At 40.0% G+C, this 21,493-nt stretch overlaps 1 protein-coding gene across 1 annotated transcript in view; it reads right to left on the bottom strand.

Moving 5' to 3' along the window:
- The window catches only part of DCHS2 (dachsous cadherin-related 2), a 228,275-nt gene that overhangs the window by 99,337 nt on the left and 107,445 nt on the right, over window positions 1–21,493 (bottom strand). Inside the window, exon 2 of the mRNA XM_041737820.1 lies at window positions 16,508–16,699. Within this exon, the coding sequence (XP_041593754.1) occupies window positions 16,508–16,699 (192 nt within the window). The remainder of the gene's footprint in view (window positions 1–16,507; window positions 16,700–21,493) is intronic.

Genomic DNA, 21,493 nt, shown 5'->3' with positions numbered 1-21,493 from the left:
GGTTATCACTTAAAACTCCTATGAGGCAATAATTTCAGACTACAGGCCAAAGATATTCAAGGCAAGTTTTTATTTTGTCCAAAGAGAAAAAAAAAAAAACAACACTTTTATCCCTGGGATAATTTTTAACTGCTAAAGAAGAAAGGTAAGGAAATTTCGGAGCAAGATGTAATTCAGAAAAGGCTGTCAGTGAAAGTCTCACTTAGAAGGAATAGTAAAGATCGACCTATATGAGGGAGCTGGACTTCAGTAGTCTGGAGGAAAAGCATAACAGATAGAGGAGAGAGCAAGTGCAAAGGCCCTGAGACAAGAGCACATTGTACGTCCCAGGCCTCTTCGGGAAACAGCAAGGAAGCCAATGGGGTGATGTTAGGATGGCAAGGGCAGCTCATGGAGGGCTCTATGGGTCTCTCAAAAAGGACCTATTGGAGGGTTTTGAACAAAGGAGCGGCTTGAATTGACTTAGATTTTAACTGTTACTCTAGCTGCACCGTTCAGAATAAACTGACGGGCAGCAAAGGGTGGAAGGAGGGCAACCAGTTAGGACCTTATTAGAATCATCAAGTCTGGAGCAGATGGTGGCAATGAAGGTAATTATCCTAAATATCTGGTATCAGATTTGTTTTGGAATTCTGAATTTTTTAAGTTTTAGAAAGATAATAGAGGGCATAAAGGAGTAGTGGTGGTGGTAGCAGTAGTAGTGGTGAGAAGTAGATCCCATACTGTTTATTTTGTGTTGCCTCCAACTGAAAATCAGAGGAAGGGGAGAGAATACAATAGAAGAAAATAATCCTCTGCAATTTTTACTTTTCTAAAGTAAAACATGTGTTCCTACTTTACAGCACCATTTTCCATTTCTGTCTGGTGCATTTGGATACTTTCATCTTTGACAAAAATCCTTGGTAAGTCACAACAGCCTGGGCTTACTCACTCACTTACCTCTCTCTCCCCCTCTCTCTTTTTCTCTTCCTCCCTCCTTCCCTCCCTCCCACTCTCCATTACTGTTCAGGGATGCACTGAGCAAAGAGGAAGAAGGATTCTGCAGAAGAAAGCTTTGGCAGGAGATCAAGAGGGAAGCTCATGCTCACAGGGAGGGAGGGCAGAAAGAGAGTACCCTCTGGGATGAGGTTAACAACAAACCTGCAGATGGCTCTCAGGCTCTGAGGTCCCAAGAACCCTAGGTATACCTACTGGGGACTAAAAAACCATTGGGAAATACACCTTCAAAAATAGAGTGGTTTTCCATGTTCTGAGTTGAATAACTTGCCAGGGCCATGTCAGTTAGCAAATAGAACAGGAGAAATGGAGGCTGGCTACGACTGCGATGAAAATAAGGCAAGTGCCCCACTACTCTCCCCTTCTCCCCTCCCTGCCTTGTGCTTATAAAACAACCTGGGGCTGTGTCTGCTGCAGCCCTGCATGACCTGCAGGTCCACGGTGGAGGGCAGCAAGAGGGGCCGCAGGCTGCTGGTCAACAGATGGAGTCCCACGTGGCACCTGACAGAGGCCCCGCTGGTTCTCCAACCTGCCTTCCTTCTCCCTTGTTTTCCTCTGGCCTTTCCTTTCCCCTTGCTTTAATACTTCTCCTCGGGTTCCAGAAGTCAGCTCAGTTTGAGGAGGGGGTGAGAAAGCAGGTGGGAGAAGTGATGAGAAAGTGGGGAAGATGTGAAGAAATGGGTATCGCTCCACTTAGGATCTTTAAGAACAAAGATGTTAATTTCTAGGCTGTCCATGAAAATCCTCAATCAGGCAACGCTGCCCAAAACACGTAAAATGTTAGATGGACAACATGAAAAACGTATCCTCATGAAACAGTGAATCTTTCTGCAGGAAAATTATCATAGATCTCAGGTTTCCTGTTGTAGGAATTCAATTTTCTTAATTGTCATCTGTTGAATTCACCAGTGGTGGTGCTTTTCTCTCATAACAACCATTTGTGAATGTGTATTAAGTGTATTTTGTGTATCTTCTCCTTCTATTGTTCTAACCCCCCCTTTTAAAGACTTTTATGGTTTCTATCATTTTTACAGATAAGAAAACCAAAGCACAGAGAAACTAAGTGACTTGCCCAAGGTAAATGAGACTGTTCATTGCAGATCTGGAAATGGACCAGAGAGTTCTCCGCCCCAAAATTCCTTGTGACTTCTTTTAAATTAGACTTTTTAAAGTCTTGCGATTAGATAAATTCTACCTTTCACGAAAGGCTTGTTTAAACACAATGGTAAGGGCGATGTCAACCACGGACTCCGTCTTCAAGGAAAAAAGGAAGGCAGAGTCCATGGACTTAAAATCTATGCAACAAACACTGTACAACTGGGTTTACAGCACAGCGGAACAATCTGGAGCCGAATGATCTGGGTCTAATGCCTGCCCTGCCTGCATCTGGGATGATAGACTGGAGAAAATCAGAGAGTTTGGGCCACCTCTTCTGCAAAGCAGGAGACCTGTTCACCTTGCAGGCCTGTTACTGGAAGGAGGGATATAATATGTATGAAAGTACTCATAATGGTTAATCACTATCAATAATAAGATTTCATAGACTCATTTTTCTAAACACTTGGGGCCAGACAGATTTGTCTTGGAATGTTTCAAGTTTTAGAAAGGCAAGATAGTGTGTCTACTTAGTCAGGTCTGGGGCAGTACTGCATAACCAAACACTTGATATCCTGCGGCAAAATGTATGAATAGACACATTTAGAGGGATTTCAAAAAACATGGATAGCTTTTTGTCAGTCCAAATCAGGTTTCTCTCCAAATGAGGCTTTAAAACTTTCCATCTTGAAAGGATGTTGAATTAGGTCAATTCTAATGCCCGTTCCAGGTTTCTGTTTTAATCAACTACGATGGTACTATCTGCCCCTTCTTATTATTTCTTTTACAATTGGAATCTTATAAAATTGTGTTGTATAATTCTCTCTTCATGCAGGGCTATCATCAATCTCTCTGCTGTCTTTAGTTTATACCAAAACGTTTAAGTCATTACTTTTGATTGCTAATATAATACTTGTATAGATGGAAATAAGTAGCGCAATAAAATAAAACAAACTCGCCATCTGAGAGCTTTGGGGGCTTCAGAACTACAGTTAGGGAATCGTGGATCTTCATGATTCAGATGTAGGCACAGAGTAGGAACACTAAGTGGAGAGAAACCTCGGTGCTGAAGGAATCCTTGAGATGGGTCCTCAAGAAACAATCAGGACTTTGGATCTCCAGCTGGTGTGCAATTCTAAGAGTCTGGAGGAGCCTTTTGAAATTGGGAGATATGGACCCAACATTCGAGGTGCTAAAGTTTGGCTGCCATCTGGGTATCAAGGAGGGCCTGGTATGGTCCCTTCCAATAAGGTTCAAGGGAAGTCTTTGTTGTTAGTGATTCCAATTCAGAAAGCTGGGAAAATACTGGAAAAGTTAGTTCAAAGAGTTATAGACAGATTTTTGAGCAAACTAGAGGAGTTCAGGATCCAGTCCACTTTAGAGATAGATAACAAAACCTTAAAGAGAAATGAACAGAAACAGAATCTGGCCACTGAAGCCATAGCCAGTCAAATCCTTTTCTTGCTTTACTTCTGCTTCTTCTCTATAAAAATCTTCCCCCAGCTCCTGAGGGTGAAGTGCTGCTAACACTTCGAATTAGGTGCTACCAGATTCAAATTGATTTTTGAAACTCTTTAAAGAAATTTTAACCTCTTTAAAGAAATTGACAAACAGAAACAGGTGAAAATAATACCCTGGAAAATGTAATAGCATTTAAACAAATCCTCTGAGATGTTGTAAGAAGAGTCAGCACACTAGTGTGGATGGAGAGGGGGATGGGTGAGTCCAGGGAGAAGTCCGGCAGGGTCTACAGAAAAGCCTGGAGGATCAGATTCATGGAACCTGACTAACTTTGTTCTGTACATCAGTGGATTCAATCAGTAAAAAATGTGGCAGGTACACCTCCATACTAATTTATTTTACTTTTACTATATTAATGTATTATCCACATTAAAACATCACAAAAATGGAGTTTCAAACGATAAAATTCAAAGGTCTGTTTTCTTCCCAAATCCTTAAATTAAGGACACTATTGTTGTCCTTAATGAAGGGGCACGATCAAATCTAAGTGTCAGAGATATCTGAGGTAGTAAGCAAAAGTTGTGTCTTGGGGCGCCTGGGGCCTGGGTGACACAGTCAGTTGAGCATCTGACTCCTGATTTCAGCTTAGGTTGTGAACTCAGGGTTGTGGTATCAAGCCCTGTGTAGGTTCTGGGCTCAGCAGGGAATTTGCTTGGGATTCTCTCTCTCTCCCTTTGCCCCTCCCATCCATGTTCTCTCTCTCTCTCTCTCCCTCTCTCTCTCTCAACATAAATAAATAAATCCTTTAAAAAATGTGCCTTAAAAATGAATAAAGGGGTTCCTTAGTCCAAAAGTTGAGGGAATACTGAATTAACCAAGTCAAATAGGTCCTGTGCCTCAGGATTTCTCCCAGAGGCTTCCTTATGCCCGTTTCTAGAGGGGTAAGTTTTAAGGTGTTTCCCATTCTTATTTGACCACCGAACCTTCTATGGAAGGAGCACATCTGGAGACAAGTATCTCACACAACACAGTTTGCAGAAAGCTAATCTGAACTGATTTTTCTTCATTTCTCTCATAGTGTTCACCTCCCACGTCTCTGTAACTAATCTTCTGTCCATCTGGTCAAGACTATCCTGATAATGCAGCCTCTAAGACATGCTGAGTCAGAACTAACCAGGTAAGCGACTTACAGACCTGGCCCTTAGAAACTGTGTGATAGCAAATTTTTGTTATTTTAAGCTGTTACGTTTGGAACAGGTAATACACCCCATAAAGTCTATCCCTGAGTATTTCTTAACTTTGTCTTATTCTTTCTCATTCTATCAACAAGTCGTGGTTTGTTTTGACATAATTTTAATCACTTAATTTTTTTTAAAGATTTTATTTATTTATTCATGAGAGACACAGAGAGAGAGAGAGGCAGAGACACAGGCAGAGGGAGAAGCAGGCTCCATGCCGGGAGCCTGACGCGGGACTCGATCCCGGGACTCCAGGATCGCGCCCTGGGCCAAAGGCAGGCGTGCCAAACCGCTGAGCCACCCAGGGATCCCCAATTTTTTAAATTATAGTAAGAAAGAAGAGTCTGTCACTATAGTTTTAAAGATTAAGTGATTAAGGATGTCTAGGTGGTTTAGTTAGTTAAGCATCTGACTCTCGGTTTTGACTCAGGTCCTTATCTCACAGGTCGTGGGATGGAGACCCATGTGGGGCTCTGTGCTCAGTGGGGAGTCTGTTTGAAATTCTCTCTTCTCCCTCTGCCCCTTTCACTTGTGCTCTCTAAAATAAATAAATAAATCTTTAAAGATTAGGTGATTAAAACTAAAATGGGAATGGGAATTACCTCAGATGGGAGGTGGGGGGGATGGGTGAAATAGGTGATGGGAATTGAGGAGTGCACTTGTTGTGATGAGCACTGGATGTTGTATGGGAGTGTTGAATCACTATATTGTACACCTGAAACTATTATTACAAGGTTAACTAACTGAAATTTAAATAGAAACTTTTGAAAAATATATAGTAAGAGACTCTTAATCAATCTACCTGAATTCCAATCCCCTCAAGGCATGCCCTGAAAGTTGGGAGTAGTTTGGGAAAGCACCAAGCTCAAAAACATATTGGAAGCTGGTTGTCTAGGGCAATCAGCAGATATGAAAAAGTTTCTGCCATTATTTTTATTTCTACATTAGCCATTGTCTGCCATTCATTGTCTCTGTTCTTGCCTTCTAGGCCTTCTCAGGCTCTTAACAGTAGAATATTAATATCTCATAGTTCTTGTGGGCTGCAGTTTTCTTTGTCAATACATTTTGTAAGAGTTCATAATTCAGTGAGCAGAAGTGAAGGGAAATGAAAGTCCAATTTGTGAAGGAAAACAAACAGAACAAAACAGTAAGCTGTAGTGTCACCAAAGTCAAGAAAAGCAGCATCCAAAGAATCATTTCAAGTTCACTGAGAATTCGAATAAATGAAAATAAAGAATTTCAGGATGTCAAAATAAAGAATTTCAGAAATCATGTTTGATTAGAGAGCAGTTTTACTAGAGAGGTTGGTTGGGAAGAATGGATCAAAGAAAGACAGCAAAGTGAGGAAAGGAGAGACAACTATTTTAAGTTGATTTACTGTCAAAAAAGAGGAAAAAAATGGTTTTCTAAAAAGGTACATGAAATTTAAAAAGAGATTCCTTTTTAAAGATAAAAACCATTATTATGCTTTGAATGCTTCTGAGAGACATTCAATAGATTTTCAGGTATTGGGATCCCTGGGTGGCTTAGTGGGCAGTGCCTGCCTTTGGCCCAGGGCATGATCCTAGAGTCCTGGGATCAAGTCCCACATCAGGCTCCCTTGCATGGAGCCTGCTTCTCCCTCTGCCTATGTCTCTGCCTCTCTCTCTCTCTCTCTCTCTCTCTGTGTGTGTGTCTCATGAATAAATAAATAAAATCTTTAAAAAAATTTTCAGGTATTGGTGATGCAGGAAAAAGAGAAAATATTTACAGAAGCGATGCCCTTAGGAAGGCTACACTGGGTGGGACACCAAACATTAGAGAGATTTGTTTTTGATGAAAACAGACATCTTTAACAAGGTAATAGGAAAGAAAGCAAGGAATGTGAGCTGATACTAGGCAGGAAGGTCAGGATTTGTCCCTTAAGCAATTACATGGTAGTATTTTATTTTATTTTATTTCATTTTATTTTATTATTTTATTTATATTTATTCATGAGAGACACAGAGAGGTAGAGACTTAGGCAGAGGGAGAAGCAGGCTCCCTGAAGGGAGCCTGATGCTGGACTTGATCTAGGACCCCAGGATCATGACCCAAGCCAAAGGCTGAAGCTCAACCACTGAGCCCCCCCAGGCATCCCTAAATCTCTAATCTTGTTCTTCTTCAAAAGTATCTTGCCTCAGGGCATCTGGGTAGCTCAATCAATTAAGCATCTGACTCTTGGTTTCTGCTCAGGTCAGGATCTCAGGATTGTTAGACTGAGCCACCCAGGTTCCCCCATGGTAGTATATTTTTAAAACTGGTAGGCAATCAGTTTGAGATATAGTTCAGACAATCTAGCTAGAAAACAGGAGCAACTGTGTGGCAGCTTATTGCTGAAATGGGGTGGGGGGTAATCAGTGAAACGTAAGACAGAACAAAAGCAGCTGAATATTGGAAAGTGAGATAACATCATCTAGTAAAATTAAGATGGATGCACCCTAAGTTTCAGTTATGCAGGATGAGTAAGCTCATCCTGGAGGTCTCATGTACAGCATGGTGATTATAACTAATATTACTGTATGTATACATGAAATTTGCTGAGATTAGATAGATCTTAGGTGTTCTCACCACTCACTATGTGAGGTGATGGACATGCTAATTATCTTGACTATGGTAATCCTTTCATAGTGTATGCATATATCAAATTATGGCTTTGGGGCACCTGGGCAGCCCAGTAGGTTGAGCCTCGGACTCTTCATTTCAGCTCAGGCCGTAATCTCAGGGTCATGAGATCAAGCCCTGCATTGGGCTCCACACTCAGTGGGGAGTCTACTTTTCTCTCTGCCCCTTCCCCGCCCCCCGCCCCCCACCCCCAGAGCTTGCATGACTGCATGCGCTCTCTCTGCTCTCTTTCTCTCTCTCAAGTAAATAATAAATCTTTAAAAAAAAAATTTTTTTTAGAATCAATATGGCTTTGAATTTCAAACCAGAAAGCTTCCTCTACTTTATTTTTTTAAAGATTTTATTTATTTATGATAGAGAGAGAGAGAGGCAGAGACACAGGCAGAGGGAGAAGCAGGCTCCATGCAGGGAGCCTGACGTGGGACTCGATTCCAGGTCTCCAGGATCACGCCCTGGGCTGAAGGCAGGCGCTAAACCGCTGAGCCACCCAGGGATCCTCTAAATCTTTTTTTTTTTTTTTTTTAAGAAAACATGATATTGTACACCTGGATGTATATGATTTTTATTTATCAATTATACTTCAATAAAGCCAATGGAAAGATGAGTGTGTGCTTTCACTCTGCAAGTTTGCTTCTAGAGATCTATCTGCATTAGATGCAACTGGGCAGTACAACTTCCATAGCCAAGTTTTATCATGTATATATAATGGTGAAGGGCTAACTCAATTTACTTTCTATATTGCTAGTCTGATGCTCCCCTCCCCTAAGCCTGCAAAGGCAAGATAGAATTGAAATAGCTTATCTCAGACACATATTTCAACTCCTGAATTCAGATGTCACAAAAAATAGAGATAGAATGTTAATAAATACATACCAAAAAGAGAGATTCATTTGGTAAAAATGAATGGGAAAAGGAAACAAGGAATTAGAGATAAGCACGGAATAATTAAACCTAAGCACTTTATTGTGAAAAACCACTTGCTTTCCAATGTAATCCAATTGTTTCCATTATGCAATTTTATAGTATTCTCATGGCTTCCATCTATGAGATAAACAGCAGCAGCAGTAGCAGCAAAAAATAGATTATTTCAGAAGTAATGCCAGTAGAATAGGAGAAGTGATTAAGTTAAAAAATATTGACAGTCATCACAAGGATAAATAGAGCAGCAGCAAAGAAGCCCAGAACATCTAGGTATTTCATAAGAAAAAAATTTTCTATCGATAGATAACAATCTCCTAGTGACCACCAGCAAATGGGTTCCTAGCAGTTTTCTTCCAAAGAGCTTTCAGGATATATAGTAGAAAGGAAAAAGTATCAGAAGAAAGACCATAGATAATGAGGGTAATTATGTAAAGTTAAAGGTCTTCTGTTAAGATGCAGTTCATTGTTTTGAATAAATTCAGTATGACCTAGAATCCAACATCCTGAACCTAAAATATCTTGTCTGAGTTCATTTATTCTTCAAATCCAAGCTAGATTGTTATCATCATTGTTACCAGTCTTTTTGATTAGGGACATATCCTACTAGTAGATATTGCACAGAATAATTATGACGGATGCAGGCTTCACCCTGTAGAAATGCACAGTTCATCACAGAAGAAATTTATAAAGATTATGCAGGCAACAGTATAAATACTGCACACTGGATAATACATATATACACAGATGTACATACACGCTGACATAAGCACTATGTTGCTTACCCTTGTATTTTCTGAGGCAAACAGAGGAAAGTTGGAGACAATATTAAGTACAAACAAACTGCATAGTAAGCTGTTAAATGCTTATGATTGGGATGGAGGTGGGACAAATTTTGTAGTTTGTCTTTAAAAATGCATCACCAGGCCTGCCCCGGTGAGGATCCACTTCTTGGTGGGCTGCACATGCAGCTCCCTCCTTGGGTCTTCCTGTGCAGCTTCAGACCCACATTATGGTCAAAAAGGAGAAAAGGCCACTATAAAGGGAAGAAAATGTCCAAGAGCTGGGGAAGGAGGAGACCTTGAAGCTATGATAGGCCACCTCCAGACATGAGATACTAAACACTCAAATTGTAGAAATGCACATTCCCCACCTTCACCAACATTGAAAGTGTTTTTCTCTGATCATCCTGAGAAAGATGAATTGACCATATTCCCTACATAGATCTTTGGGTCTTTCATTTGGCAGATAAGGTCTGAGACCAAGTCAAACCAACGAGGGGTCCTTTAAGTCAAAGTGGGTATCAGATAGTAACCTGGAAGACAATTAATTCTTCTTTTGGTGTTTTCCAGGAGGGTATATGGGATTACATCTATCACTATGACATGCATGACTTTAATCTGGATGCATTAACGTGGAGCAAGCTGTCCCATGAGGAACAGGGGCCACACCCAAATTGGGCTGCCAAATTTCTGTCACTCCATAGGGGAGCATAACCATGAATGGAGGCTATTGGAAACAGTCAACAAAGGTGGACAAACACACCCTGCATTCAGGTACGCTCCACTAAAGTCTGAGGAAGGAAAAAAGGCAAATGGGTATGGATTCAGATTATCCCCTGGGGAATATAGTTGACTCCTAAATCTAGCATTTTGATAGCTGTGGTCTGAATGCCTCAAACACTGCTTTTGGGGGATGTCCATAGTAAGAAAGAAGAAGAGTCTGGAAATATACTTCTTTGATGAGTCATACTTCTATAACACCACAAAGAGCCTCTGCTTTGCAAGAACAGCTAAAGGGACTGGGTCAGAGAAGAAAAAAACATAAACAGGCAAAAAAAAAAAAGTGAAAAAGTAGACCAGTGAAAGTGATAATGAGCAGGAATGTGGGGAAGCCGCACCCAGGAGTCCCTAGGTGGTCAGAAAGGTCATCACAGAGGATGGGGCAATGATTAGCATTGAACAAATGCTCTCTGCCCCAGGTGGCAGGAAGAAGGAAGATGGTTCTGATGAAGCCAGTAGCCCTTTGACAGAGCTGAGTCCTTACACCAACGCCATGCTGACCAAGAAGCATGAGCTGCTCTATGTATGGGGGCATGTCTGAAATAGGTGACTGCTAGTTTATTCTGAATGATTTGTACTACTTTGAACCCCACAGGATGGAAAAGTGGAAGACATTAATACAGATGGATTCACAAACTCAAGAGCACCCAAAGGAGATAAATTTGGAAGAGGGCAGAGATGAGGTAAAAAATGCAGATGAAGATGAGGAGGAGGATGACATCAGAGAGGAAAGTGGGGAGGAAGATGAAACGGAAGAGCACTCACGTGTGGCGTCTGATGAAAAGTATGTGGGCCACCTGCCCAGGACCTAGCAGCAGTGGGTGAGGCTTGCAAGGCACCACATGGAGCCTAACACAACTGACAACAAAATGCTGAAAGGAGCCCAGGCCATGACAAAAACTGTCTTTGATTACCTAAGATGCTACGCTGGAACAAAAGTGAAATTGGATAGTGAATTCTCTCAGTATCCCTGGGTGCTACTTCCAATACACTGAGTAAAACAAGGGAGCTGCAAAGGCTGTCTTTTCCAGAGCCTTAAGTATACCAAAAGCTCTGGTGAGCCCTACGCCTTTCTCTAGGAGGGGACTCTGCACCAGGGTGGTGTATGAGCCCTGTCCTCGGTGTTCCGATGCTTTGACACTGGGCCTTGCCAATCCTGGAAGATTGCCCAGGATCAGGTGAGCATGCTTTTCCAATGCAAACCCATCAATCTAGAGCCCCAACCCCCAATCAGATCCTTTATTGGGCTTTCACCACTCCAGGCCACTACTCACCTGCCCTAATTACTCCAAGGGAGCTAGAGATGGCCTCTAGGCCCCAGGGTTCCTTGAAAGTACTCAAACTAGCCAATCCTAAACCACCGTATTCTGCTTTTCTCATTCCTTCCCTTGCCCACAGTTCCCCCCCTCTCCAGTCCCCTCACCTATCTCAGTGCTTTCCATTGTGCACATACCCAGCCCCACCCCATGGGGTGGTGTATGACACCTCCTCCACCCCCTGCCCCATCTTGGAATTTATGAGCACAACAAACTGTTTTTTTCAATGGCAGCCATCTCCTTGCCCATTCCTAATAATAATGAAACCAATAGTAAGCCACTCAGGGGACACAGCAGCTCCAATCTGTGGCAGGGCCTGGTTTAGTATGAAATCACCTGAAGAGTAGGGTGAGAATTTGAATACGAAGTACCCATAGGGAGGTTGTTTCTGTTCAAACAAAACTAAAATATGTTGTGCTTCGTTGGAGCGCTTTCCTTCTACAAAGCAAGGAGTTTTCAAATAGAAGAATGTTATGCCTCACACACATCATTGTCTTAGTCCATTCCAGCTGCTCTCACAAAGTACCATAGACTGGGGGGCTGACAACACAGACTGATTTCTCACAGTTCTGGAGACTAGAAGTCCAAGTTCAGGTGGCAGCACAGCCAAGTTTGGGGGAAGGCTGGGAGACTGCCAACTTTTCCTGGTGTCCTCAATTGGTAGAAAAGGCTAAGAGGCTCTCTGGGGTCTCTTTTTTATAAGAGCACTAATCCCATTCATGAGGGTTCCACCCTCATGACCTAATCACCTTCCAAAGGCCCCACCCTCCTAATATCATTACTTTGGGCATTAGGTTTTCAATATATGAATGGGGAAGGGGGTGTGTACAAATATTCAGACCATAGCAATCATCAGGCTGGAGATGGTCTCTTCTCTGATTTCTAAAAATTATCAAAAAGGTGTGCAGAGCCTGTAAACATTTTATTGGTTATTTTAAAAATAAAATAGCTTTTGGCTAGGAAATAAAGAGTGCATCCCATTTGTTCAGTCTGGTAAAGCTCTGTGGAGAGATGCTGTGGCTAAAGATGCACGTGAACATTGCAAGAGAGTCTGGTAAGCTGAGAGGAAAGGGAAGCATTCTTCATAATGTGTGTAGACTCGGCTCAATAGGAAAACAGACAAAAGCAAGGAGGTTTAAATTAAATATCTGGGTTGATTTTTTTTTTATTCCACTGCCAATAATCGTAATTAATTGCACTGCTTTGGGGGGATAAAAAATTTCCGGCATTAACCGATCTTACTTCTCTTAAGATAATTTCCTTATACACTTTTATAAGATCATCTGAAACCAACTAATTAGAAACAGATGTTCAACTACTGCAGAATTGGATTTAAACTGGTTACTCACTTCTAGGATGGGCTTTTACAATTGTCTCAAAACCTATTAAGAATATATTTCTTGGGGGCACCTGCATAGCTCAGTGGGTTAAGTGTCCAACTCTTGATTTGGGGTCGGGTCATGTGCTCAGGGTCATGCAATTGAGCCTTATGTTGGCCTCCAGGTGGAGTATGGGGCCTGCTTCAGATTGTCTCTCTCTCTCCCCCTTTCCCACTTCCTCTGGCTTGCACATGCACATATCTCTTTCTCTAAAACAACAACAAAAAAAGAATATATTTCTGAAGTCTTGGATTAATATTTGTGTGTGCATATATTGAGCTTTACATAGTCACATAGATTTGAATTAATCTAAATTCCTCTGTTTATCCCTATTTTTGTTTCCTACATCTTTTCTTACAAAGAAGCAAGAATTCCTAAAACCACATGGTTAGAGGTTGATAAAATCTAGTCAAATCATACTAGTTTTACCAAATATAAGTTACTTCATTTTCATGGTAGTTTCTACATGTTTACTTGTCGTAAATATATTTTTTTAGTTTGAGAGAGAGAGCAGAAAAGGGGCAGAGGGAGAGGGAGAAGCAGACTTCCCACTGAGTAGAGAGCCCAAAGAGGGACTTGATCCCAGGACACCGAGATCATGGCCTGAGCTAAAGGCAGATACTTAAGCCACTGAGCCACCGAGGCACTCCATGTAGTAAATATATTTAGACTCATTTTTTCCCTAACAAATTATGTCTTAAGTAGGTAAATCTGACTATTACTTTCAAAAGAGAAAGTTTAGACCAGATTGGTGTTAGTAGTACCCAACAAAGGAGTAGTAAGCAGATAAAAAAGAAACAAGGAAAGTCTCCAAAGCAGAATAACTGAAAAAATAAAAACGCAGAATAGTATGCATATAATAGGTTATCTTTGCTGTAACATATTGAAAATTGAAAAAGCTGTTTCTGAAATGGACTTGGAAATGCAAATGGAGAGGATCCCTGGGTGGCTCAGCGGTTTAGCGCCTGCTTTTGGCTCAGGGCGTAGTCCTGGAGTCCCAGGATCGAGTCCCCCACCAGGCTCCCTACATGGAGCCTGCTTCCCCCTCTGCCTGTGTCTCTGCCTCTCTGTGTGTGTGTGTGTCTCTCATGAATCAATTAATAAAATCTTAAAAAAAAGAAATGCAAATAGAATAGGCAGAAATAGCCAAGGCAATCTTGAAAATGAAGGACAAAGCTAAAAGGATATACAATATCATGACCTATTACAAAGCTTAAGCAATGAAGAGAGTTTGATGCCAGTACAGAGGTAGATAAATAGGTAAAAAAAAATAGGAGGGTGCCCAGAAATAGACATATACGTACATAAGCACATGATTCAGGACAAAGAGACACTCCAGTGCAATGATGGAGAATGGTCATCTTAGTATCCATATTAGAAAAGAAATAACAAGCCTTCCTCCTACTAGATTGAAAAAATGAGTATGAAGGGTTAAACAAAGTTTTCAGAAGAAAATGTAAGGTAATGCCTCATGTCTCTAAGGTAGGCATTTACTTCTAAAAAGGACAAAGCATCAGCTTAAAGATAAGCAAATTGATAAATTAAGCTTTATGAGAATTAACAACTTCTGTTCCTCAAAAGGCACTGCTAAGGGAGTAAAAAGGCAAGCCAGAGAATGGAAGAAGATACACACAATAAACATATACAACAAAGGGCTTCAATACCCAAAATATAAAGAATTCATATACAGAACAAGAAAGGAATCCAATAATACAATAGAAAATAGGTAAAGAACTGAAAAGACATGTCACAAAATCAGTTCTACAAACAGCCAATAAATTTATGAAACAGTGCTCAATTCATTAGTCATCAAGGAAATGCAAAGTAAAACCCCAATGTGATAGACCACTGCATGAGTACCAGAACTGTTATAATTAAAAAGACATTAAATACCAATTATTGGGAGGATGTGGAGCAAATGAAATTCTCATACCCTATTGGTGGGAGTATAAATTGGTACAGTCATTTGAAAAATTGTTTGGCTTTCTTATGATCTAGCAATTCACTCCTAAATATATACTCAATAGAAATGCTTGGGGTGCCTGGATGGCTCAGTCTGACTATTGATTTCTGCTCAGGTTATGATCTCAGAGTCATGGAATCAAGCCTTGTGTTGGGCTCCTTGCTCAGTGGGGAGTCTGCTTGAGATTCTCTCTCTCTCCTCTGCGCCTCCCCTGCTTGTACTCTCTAAATAACTAAATAAATAAAATCTTTTAAAAAAAGAAATTCTTGCATTTCTTCACCAAATTACAGGTATAACAATGTTAATAGAAGCACTATCTGTAATAGCCTACAATGTATGCTATCAATTATAGAATAGATTAAAAATTATCAAAAATTCCCATAAAAGAATACTATAAACCAATGAGAATGAATGAACTATTGCTATACACAACAGCACGTATGATTCTCAGAGATAATGTTTGGCAAAAGAAACAATAAAAACATGTAGTATACAAATCTATTTGCTGAAAGTTTAAAAACAGGCAAATAATATTTGTTGTTAGAAGTCAATAGTGATGGGAATGCCTTGGTGGCTCAGTCCATTAAGCCTCTGCCTTTAGCTCAGGTCATGGTTTCAGGGTCCTGGGATCAAGCCCCGCATTAGGCTACCGGCTTTTCCCTCTCCCTACGCCCCTTCACTGGCTCACATGCTCTCTTGCTCATGCTCTCTCTCAAATAAATAAGTAAAATCTTAAAAAAAAAAAAAAAAAGTCAGTAGTGATTAACCTGAAAGGCAGTGGTTGGGAGGGTGGGGATGACTGGGGAGGCAAGGGATAAGCAAAAGGCCTAGAGACGGGCTTCCAGGGTTCTAGTAATGTTTCTTCATCTGCTTCCATACACGTGTTTATTTTACAAAAACCCACTAAACTGTACTATAATTTGTGCACCTTTATGCACGCATTTTATATGTCAATTTAAAAGTTTACCCAAAAAAAGACATAAAGATCAAATTGAAGGTGACTCTACTGACCTAAGATGAGTCAATATGAACATTAGAAAGAATAATGTCAGCAATGTATGAAATACATCAAATATGTAAAAATCCAGGACTGTATAGCACACTAGGAAAGAAATCATCCATACCCTTCAGAGATAGTAAATGTACCAACTCATTGTTCTAAAAACTGATAAAATAATGAGAAATAAGCATTACCCTGTTTCTTCTCTATGAATCGTATTTCAGGATAATCGAATTGTTGATGAGAGAACATTCTTAGTTGAAGAATTCTAGATAATAAATGCAAGAGGAATAACAGAATTCAAAAGTCACCTCATTGCACTCCCTAATGGAACAATGGCCTGTGTCGGCTGATACAATAAGAAGCACACAGTACCACCTAAATGAATCCAAAACTAATTAGGTTTCTGACTTGGAATGCCAGTTCATAGGAAATATGATAAAAGAGGACATTAAATGAATCCCAAGATGTAATCAGCCACATTCTGAATGTGGAAAATTTATAGGTCAAATAATTTGATTTCTTCCAAAACCAAATACCATCAGAAAAAGGTAAGAAGGGGCAGCTGACTGTTACAGATCGAAACTTAAGGGATATTGCACAATTTTTGAACTCATTTGGATCTTAATTCAAATAAGTCACCTTTTAAAAGACATTTTTAGATAATCCAGAAAATGTTAAATGGAGTGGATATTAGATATTATTAAAGAATTATTAATAATACCGCAGTCTTGCTTTTAAAAAGGAATTATCTGTTATAGATATGACTGAACTATTTATGGATGAAGTGATATTTCATAATGTCTGGTATTTGCAAAGGAAAGAGGTAATGATTTATGAAACGAGATTGGCTAATTGATAATCAGTGGTACTCTCTGATATGTACATAGTGGTTCACTGTTGAGTATGTTTGAAGTTTCATGCATGAACACTTACCCCATCCCTAGCTTTCACCAAGAGGTCATAGGTTGCTGGATCCCTTTCCCTATCAATATCTTGAGAAACACAGATTCGCCCATCATGTGGGTCGATCTGGAACGCTGGAGACGCACCATAGCTTTGGAATCCATCATAAAGAGAGTACTCCACAAAGCCATAGAGTCCTGCATCTGCATCGGAAGCCTTAACCTACAAGACAAGAGGTTTTAATCAGTAAGGAAATGGAAATGTTAACATTACTTTTCAGTTGGTCATTAATTACTATCACGATGTGCACAGCCATTCATTCATGGAGCATAGGCTTTGGTTTCAACTCTCTCCTTTTACCTTCTGTGACAGTTCTCCTTCTTAGTCTCCTTAGCCTGGTCCTATATTGACTTTCTTTTCTTTTCTTCTTTTTCTTTTCTTTCCTATTTGTTCATGAGAGATGCAGAGAGAGAGGGACAGAGACATAGGCAGAGGGAGAAGCAGGCTCCCTGTGATGAGCCTGATGTGGGACTTGATCCCAGGACTCTGAGATCATGACTCGAAATAAAGACAGATGCTCAACCACTGAGCCACCCAGCCATCTCAAAAATGATCTATTTTTTTTTTTTATCAGCACAATACATATGCAGGAGTTCAACCCTCATTATTATGCTTCCCAAATAAAACTTCATATCAATAACATGCCTTCCTCTTCATTCCATTCTATCTGGAGCAAATAACTGGGATGTGACTTTAGGGGTTCTTCATGCAGTCTGGCACAGTGGTTCTCAATCAGGGTCAAGTCTGCCCCCAACAGGACATTTGGCAATGTCACAACTGGGGAGAGCGTGCTGTGGCATCTGGGGGTGGAAGCCTGAGTTGCTGCTCATCATCCAACCATACACAGGACAAACCCCACAACACATAATGATCTGGCCCAAAATGTCAACAGTGCCTAGGCTGAGAACCGCTGCATCTGATGAAACTCAACAATGGGCACTGTTATTTCCCTCTTTAACTGCCTTTATTTATTTTCAACTGATGACACAGTCTTGTAAATTTCTCTTCACTCCCATCTATCTCATATTCTCTGGCAATATTATTTATTCTGTGCAACCAGCTAACATGTTTGTGAGTTATTCTTCTCATCAGATGGGCTGAACCAGGAAATCCACAAACTTCCCAACTACAAAGAGCTAAATTCCAAGTACATTTGGTCTATTCCATTCTGGCAGCTGTTAATGATTTAGTAGCCTCAAGTTCTCAAAGACACCAAATATATTTTCTAAGAGCATATGGGATTCTCAATAATTTTGGCTTGATTGGAAGATAAGTATAATGAACTTTAAATTCTAAAACTCATTCTCAGCCTTTCGTAGCACATATTAACAAATAATCTGGCTTACATAAAATGAGTTTCCTTATTTCCATTTTGAGACCTTTCTCTCATCTGGACTTTTGGCAGGCAAAAGAGAAAAAGTCAGAAGTGGGATAAGAGTACTGATCTCAATTTATGTCAGACGCTCAGATTCTGAGCTTCAAAATCATAAAATAAAAATGTATTTATTCCTCCCTGGTTTTACTCAACTCCTTAAAAATACTGACCTAGTATTTTAGAACAACATATTTTTCCTGCTACTATTTGGTCTTGAATACCAATAATGAATTTGGCACCTTCATGAGGTCTATATTTTCCAGTAACTGTTGACTTACACATAAAATTTAGGCAATTTAAATTACAGAAAAATGGGGAAAGCTTTGCCAGATCTTCAAGAGGAAATTTGATTAGTAAAAAGCTCACTGGGCCTTTGCTTCAGAGATAGCTGCTTATATAAAAGAGAGAAACATCTGGTCAGAGTCTATTATCACCATCTCATGGTGGTAATTTTGGATCAAGAAGAGATCTCAGGAGGATTGATTCCTGAATCTACTCAAAGAGCCATGTTCAATCTACCTGTTTTAGACTGAGATGAATCTAGAGATTTTCACTCTAAACTGACTTTAAGTCAGAGTTGTTCTTTAGTCTGATCTCTCACAAATTTAATGCAGACATTATAAAATGCAAAATATTGATATAATATTAAGATTACCCTGGTTGCCTTATTAGCTTTCTGAAATAAAAAGAATTTTTTACTGCTTCCCTATATTAACAACTGGGGAGATAAACTGAGAACACTGACTCTTGAATACATGTTTTTTTGGATGTTCTATAAGTGGAATGGATCTATTTACACTTCATTCACCAGCACAGACCTCACTATTTTGTAGGGTCTCCTTTTTAACAACTGGGCAGCTTTGCTGGAAGTCACCTGCCCAGCCATTCACATCAGTACCCTTAAGCCCAAAAGTCAACCCAAAGTCATAGGGTGACACACTGTGAACAACACTGTCCTCTAAGTATTCCTGGGAAATCACATCATTGAATTCAGTGACATTTCTAGAAAAGCCTCAAAGCTCAATAAAAAAAAATGAGCAATCAAACAGGAAAGTCATAGAAAAAAAATGGTTGCAAAAAATGACTTGTTTAGACGAAATTTAAAATGAAATAACCCATTTTAATTTTTTTCTTTTGGTAATTTCCAAAATTTCTACCAACAGCATATAACAGTTTGTTTGAAGAAACCAAGCTATTGACACAACACACATTACAAACATGACTTCAAATAGAAAGAAAAAAAAGAAATTACAAAATAACTTTTTAAATTCTATGTGCTTGGCCAACCACTGATCCCACAGTGAAAACAGGATTATAATATTCCAGTGGAAGCTGGATTCAGCACTGAGGACCACAAGAGATGCAAGCATGCTAGTCTCTGAACACAATTTTGGCAAGTTCATCAATGACTTGTGTTTCATAAATTCTAATAATCAAGGCTCGGTCCTTATTTCTACACAACTCAGCAGCTTTCCGTACGGTTAATTGTTTTCTTATTGAAGTATTTCTTTCCCAGACACCATGCTCTGGCTCTCCTGCTCCTCCTACACTTCTCTGACCTCCTTTCAGTTTCCTCCACTGGCTCTGAGTTCTCTTCCTGGCCTCTGAGTGCTCTAGTGCCCCACAGCTTAGTCTTGAGACCACTTCTCTTTTCAGTCCACACTACCTTGCTTATGGTGGGTGAACAGTGGACCCCAAAGACAGGTCCGTGTTGTAATCCCAGGAGCCTGTGGATATTGCCTTACACGATAAAAGAGTGATTATTGCCTTATATTGCGAAACATGGTTAGGTTAAGGATTTCAAGAGCAGCTTGTCATGGATTATCCAGATGAGCCTTTCATCCAAAACAAGAGCCCAGAGAAGACAGAGGAAGAGATCAGAGTGAGAGGCTACATACCAGAGAACAGCAACAAGCATTAGAGCTTAGAAGAGACAAAGAGAGGGAGGGAGAAAGGCCCTGCAGGACTTTGGATTTCTAGCCTCCAGAAGTATGAGTAACAACAATTTCTGTTGCTTTAAGCCAGCAGATTTATGGTCATTTGTTACAGAAGCCGTAGGAAATGAATATACTCCTGAGTGATCCGACCCAGGCCCACAGTACTAAACCAACATATGGTGTCCCAATATTGCTATCTTTGTCTGGTGCTCCAGATTCATGCATCATCCTGCTACCAATTAGACATCACCTCTCATGTGGCTAACAGGCACTTCAAATGAGGTATGTTTAAACAGAACTCTTGATACCTACCATGCAAATATGCTACTCTCCCAGTGTCCTTGGTGATGGTGATGCCATCCACTTTTTGTAAAGGCAGCCAGAAAGATACAACTCAAATGACATCAAATCATGTTATTCTTCTATTCAGAATCTTCTAACAGCTTCTCCTAATCACTTCAGTAAAATCGGACCCTTTAATTTGACCCTGACCACTTTTCCGACCTTATCTCCCACTACTCTCTGTCTCACTCCTTTCTGGATATGCTGGGCTCCTCAATGGTTCCAGAAGCTATCAGTTTGTGTAACTTGCTTCCTCACCTCTTTCAAGTATCTGCAAAGACCATCTAATCACAGAGACCTTTCTGAATCATGCTACCCAAGAGTGTCACCCTCATTTCTGCCATACTCTTGCTCTTTACCTTGCTTTGCTTATCTTCCGAGTACTTATCTCTATTTTATACTGCATTATATATTTTTGTCTATTTGTTTATTTCTCCTCATGGAATTTAATCTTCAGAGCAAGTATTACACTTATCTTGCTCCTTGGTATATCTCCAGCACCCATAATGCTAATGCCTGGCTCATAGTGAGGATGCTGTAAATATATGTTGCACGAATGAATCAATCTCATGTTGTCATAAAATGCAAGCATGTTCTAGAAATAGCTTTTGTTATTATTCTCCCTATTTTGACCTTGGAAAAACAAGAATGAAAAGATTCTCAACATCATTCATCATCAGAGAAATATAAAACAAAACCACAATGAGATATCACTTCACACCTATCAAAATGACTAAAATCAAATAAAAACAACCAGTGTTGGCAAGGATGTGGAGAAAAAGGAATCCGTGTGTGCTGTTGGTGGGAATGCAAACTGGTGCAGCCACTGTGGAAGACAGTAGGGAGGTTCCTCAAAAAAATTAAAAATAGAATTACCATATAATCTAGTAATTCCACTACTGGGTATTTACCCAAAGAATACAAACACACCAATTCAAAAAAAATATGCGCACTTTTAGCACTCTTAGTTTATTGCAACAGTATTTACAACAGCCAAATTATGGAAGCAGCCCACATGTCCATCATTGTATAAATGGATAGAGAAGATGAAATATCACTCAGCCATAACAAAGAATGAAATCTTGCCATTTTCAACAACATAGCTGGATCTACAGAGTATAACGCTAAGTGAAATAAGTCAGTCAGAGAAAGACAAATACCATATGAATTCACTCATATGTAGATTTAAGAAACAAAGCAAACAATGGAAAAAAAGAGGCAAGCCAAGAAACAGACTCTTAATTATAGAGAATAAACTGATGTTACTAGAGGGGTGGGGGACGGGCAATGGGTGACATAGGT

The sequence above is a fragment of the Vulpes lagopus genome, chromosome 23 (assembly GCF_018345385.1).
Source record: "Vulpes lagopus strain Blue_001 chromosome 23, ASM1834538v1, whole genome shotgun sequence".
In the NCBI taxonomy this organism is placed as follows: Eukaryota; Metazoa; Chordata; class Mammalia; order Carnivora; family Canidae; genus Vulpes; species Vulpes lagopus.
The sequence above is the reverse complement of the archived record's forward strand: the minus strand, read 5'-3'. Positions and strand labels throughout refer to the sequence as shown.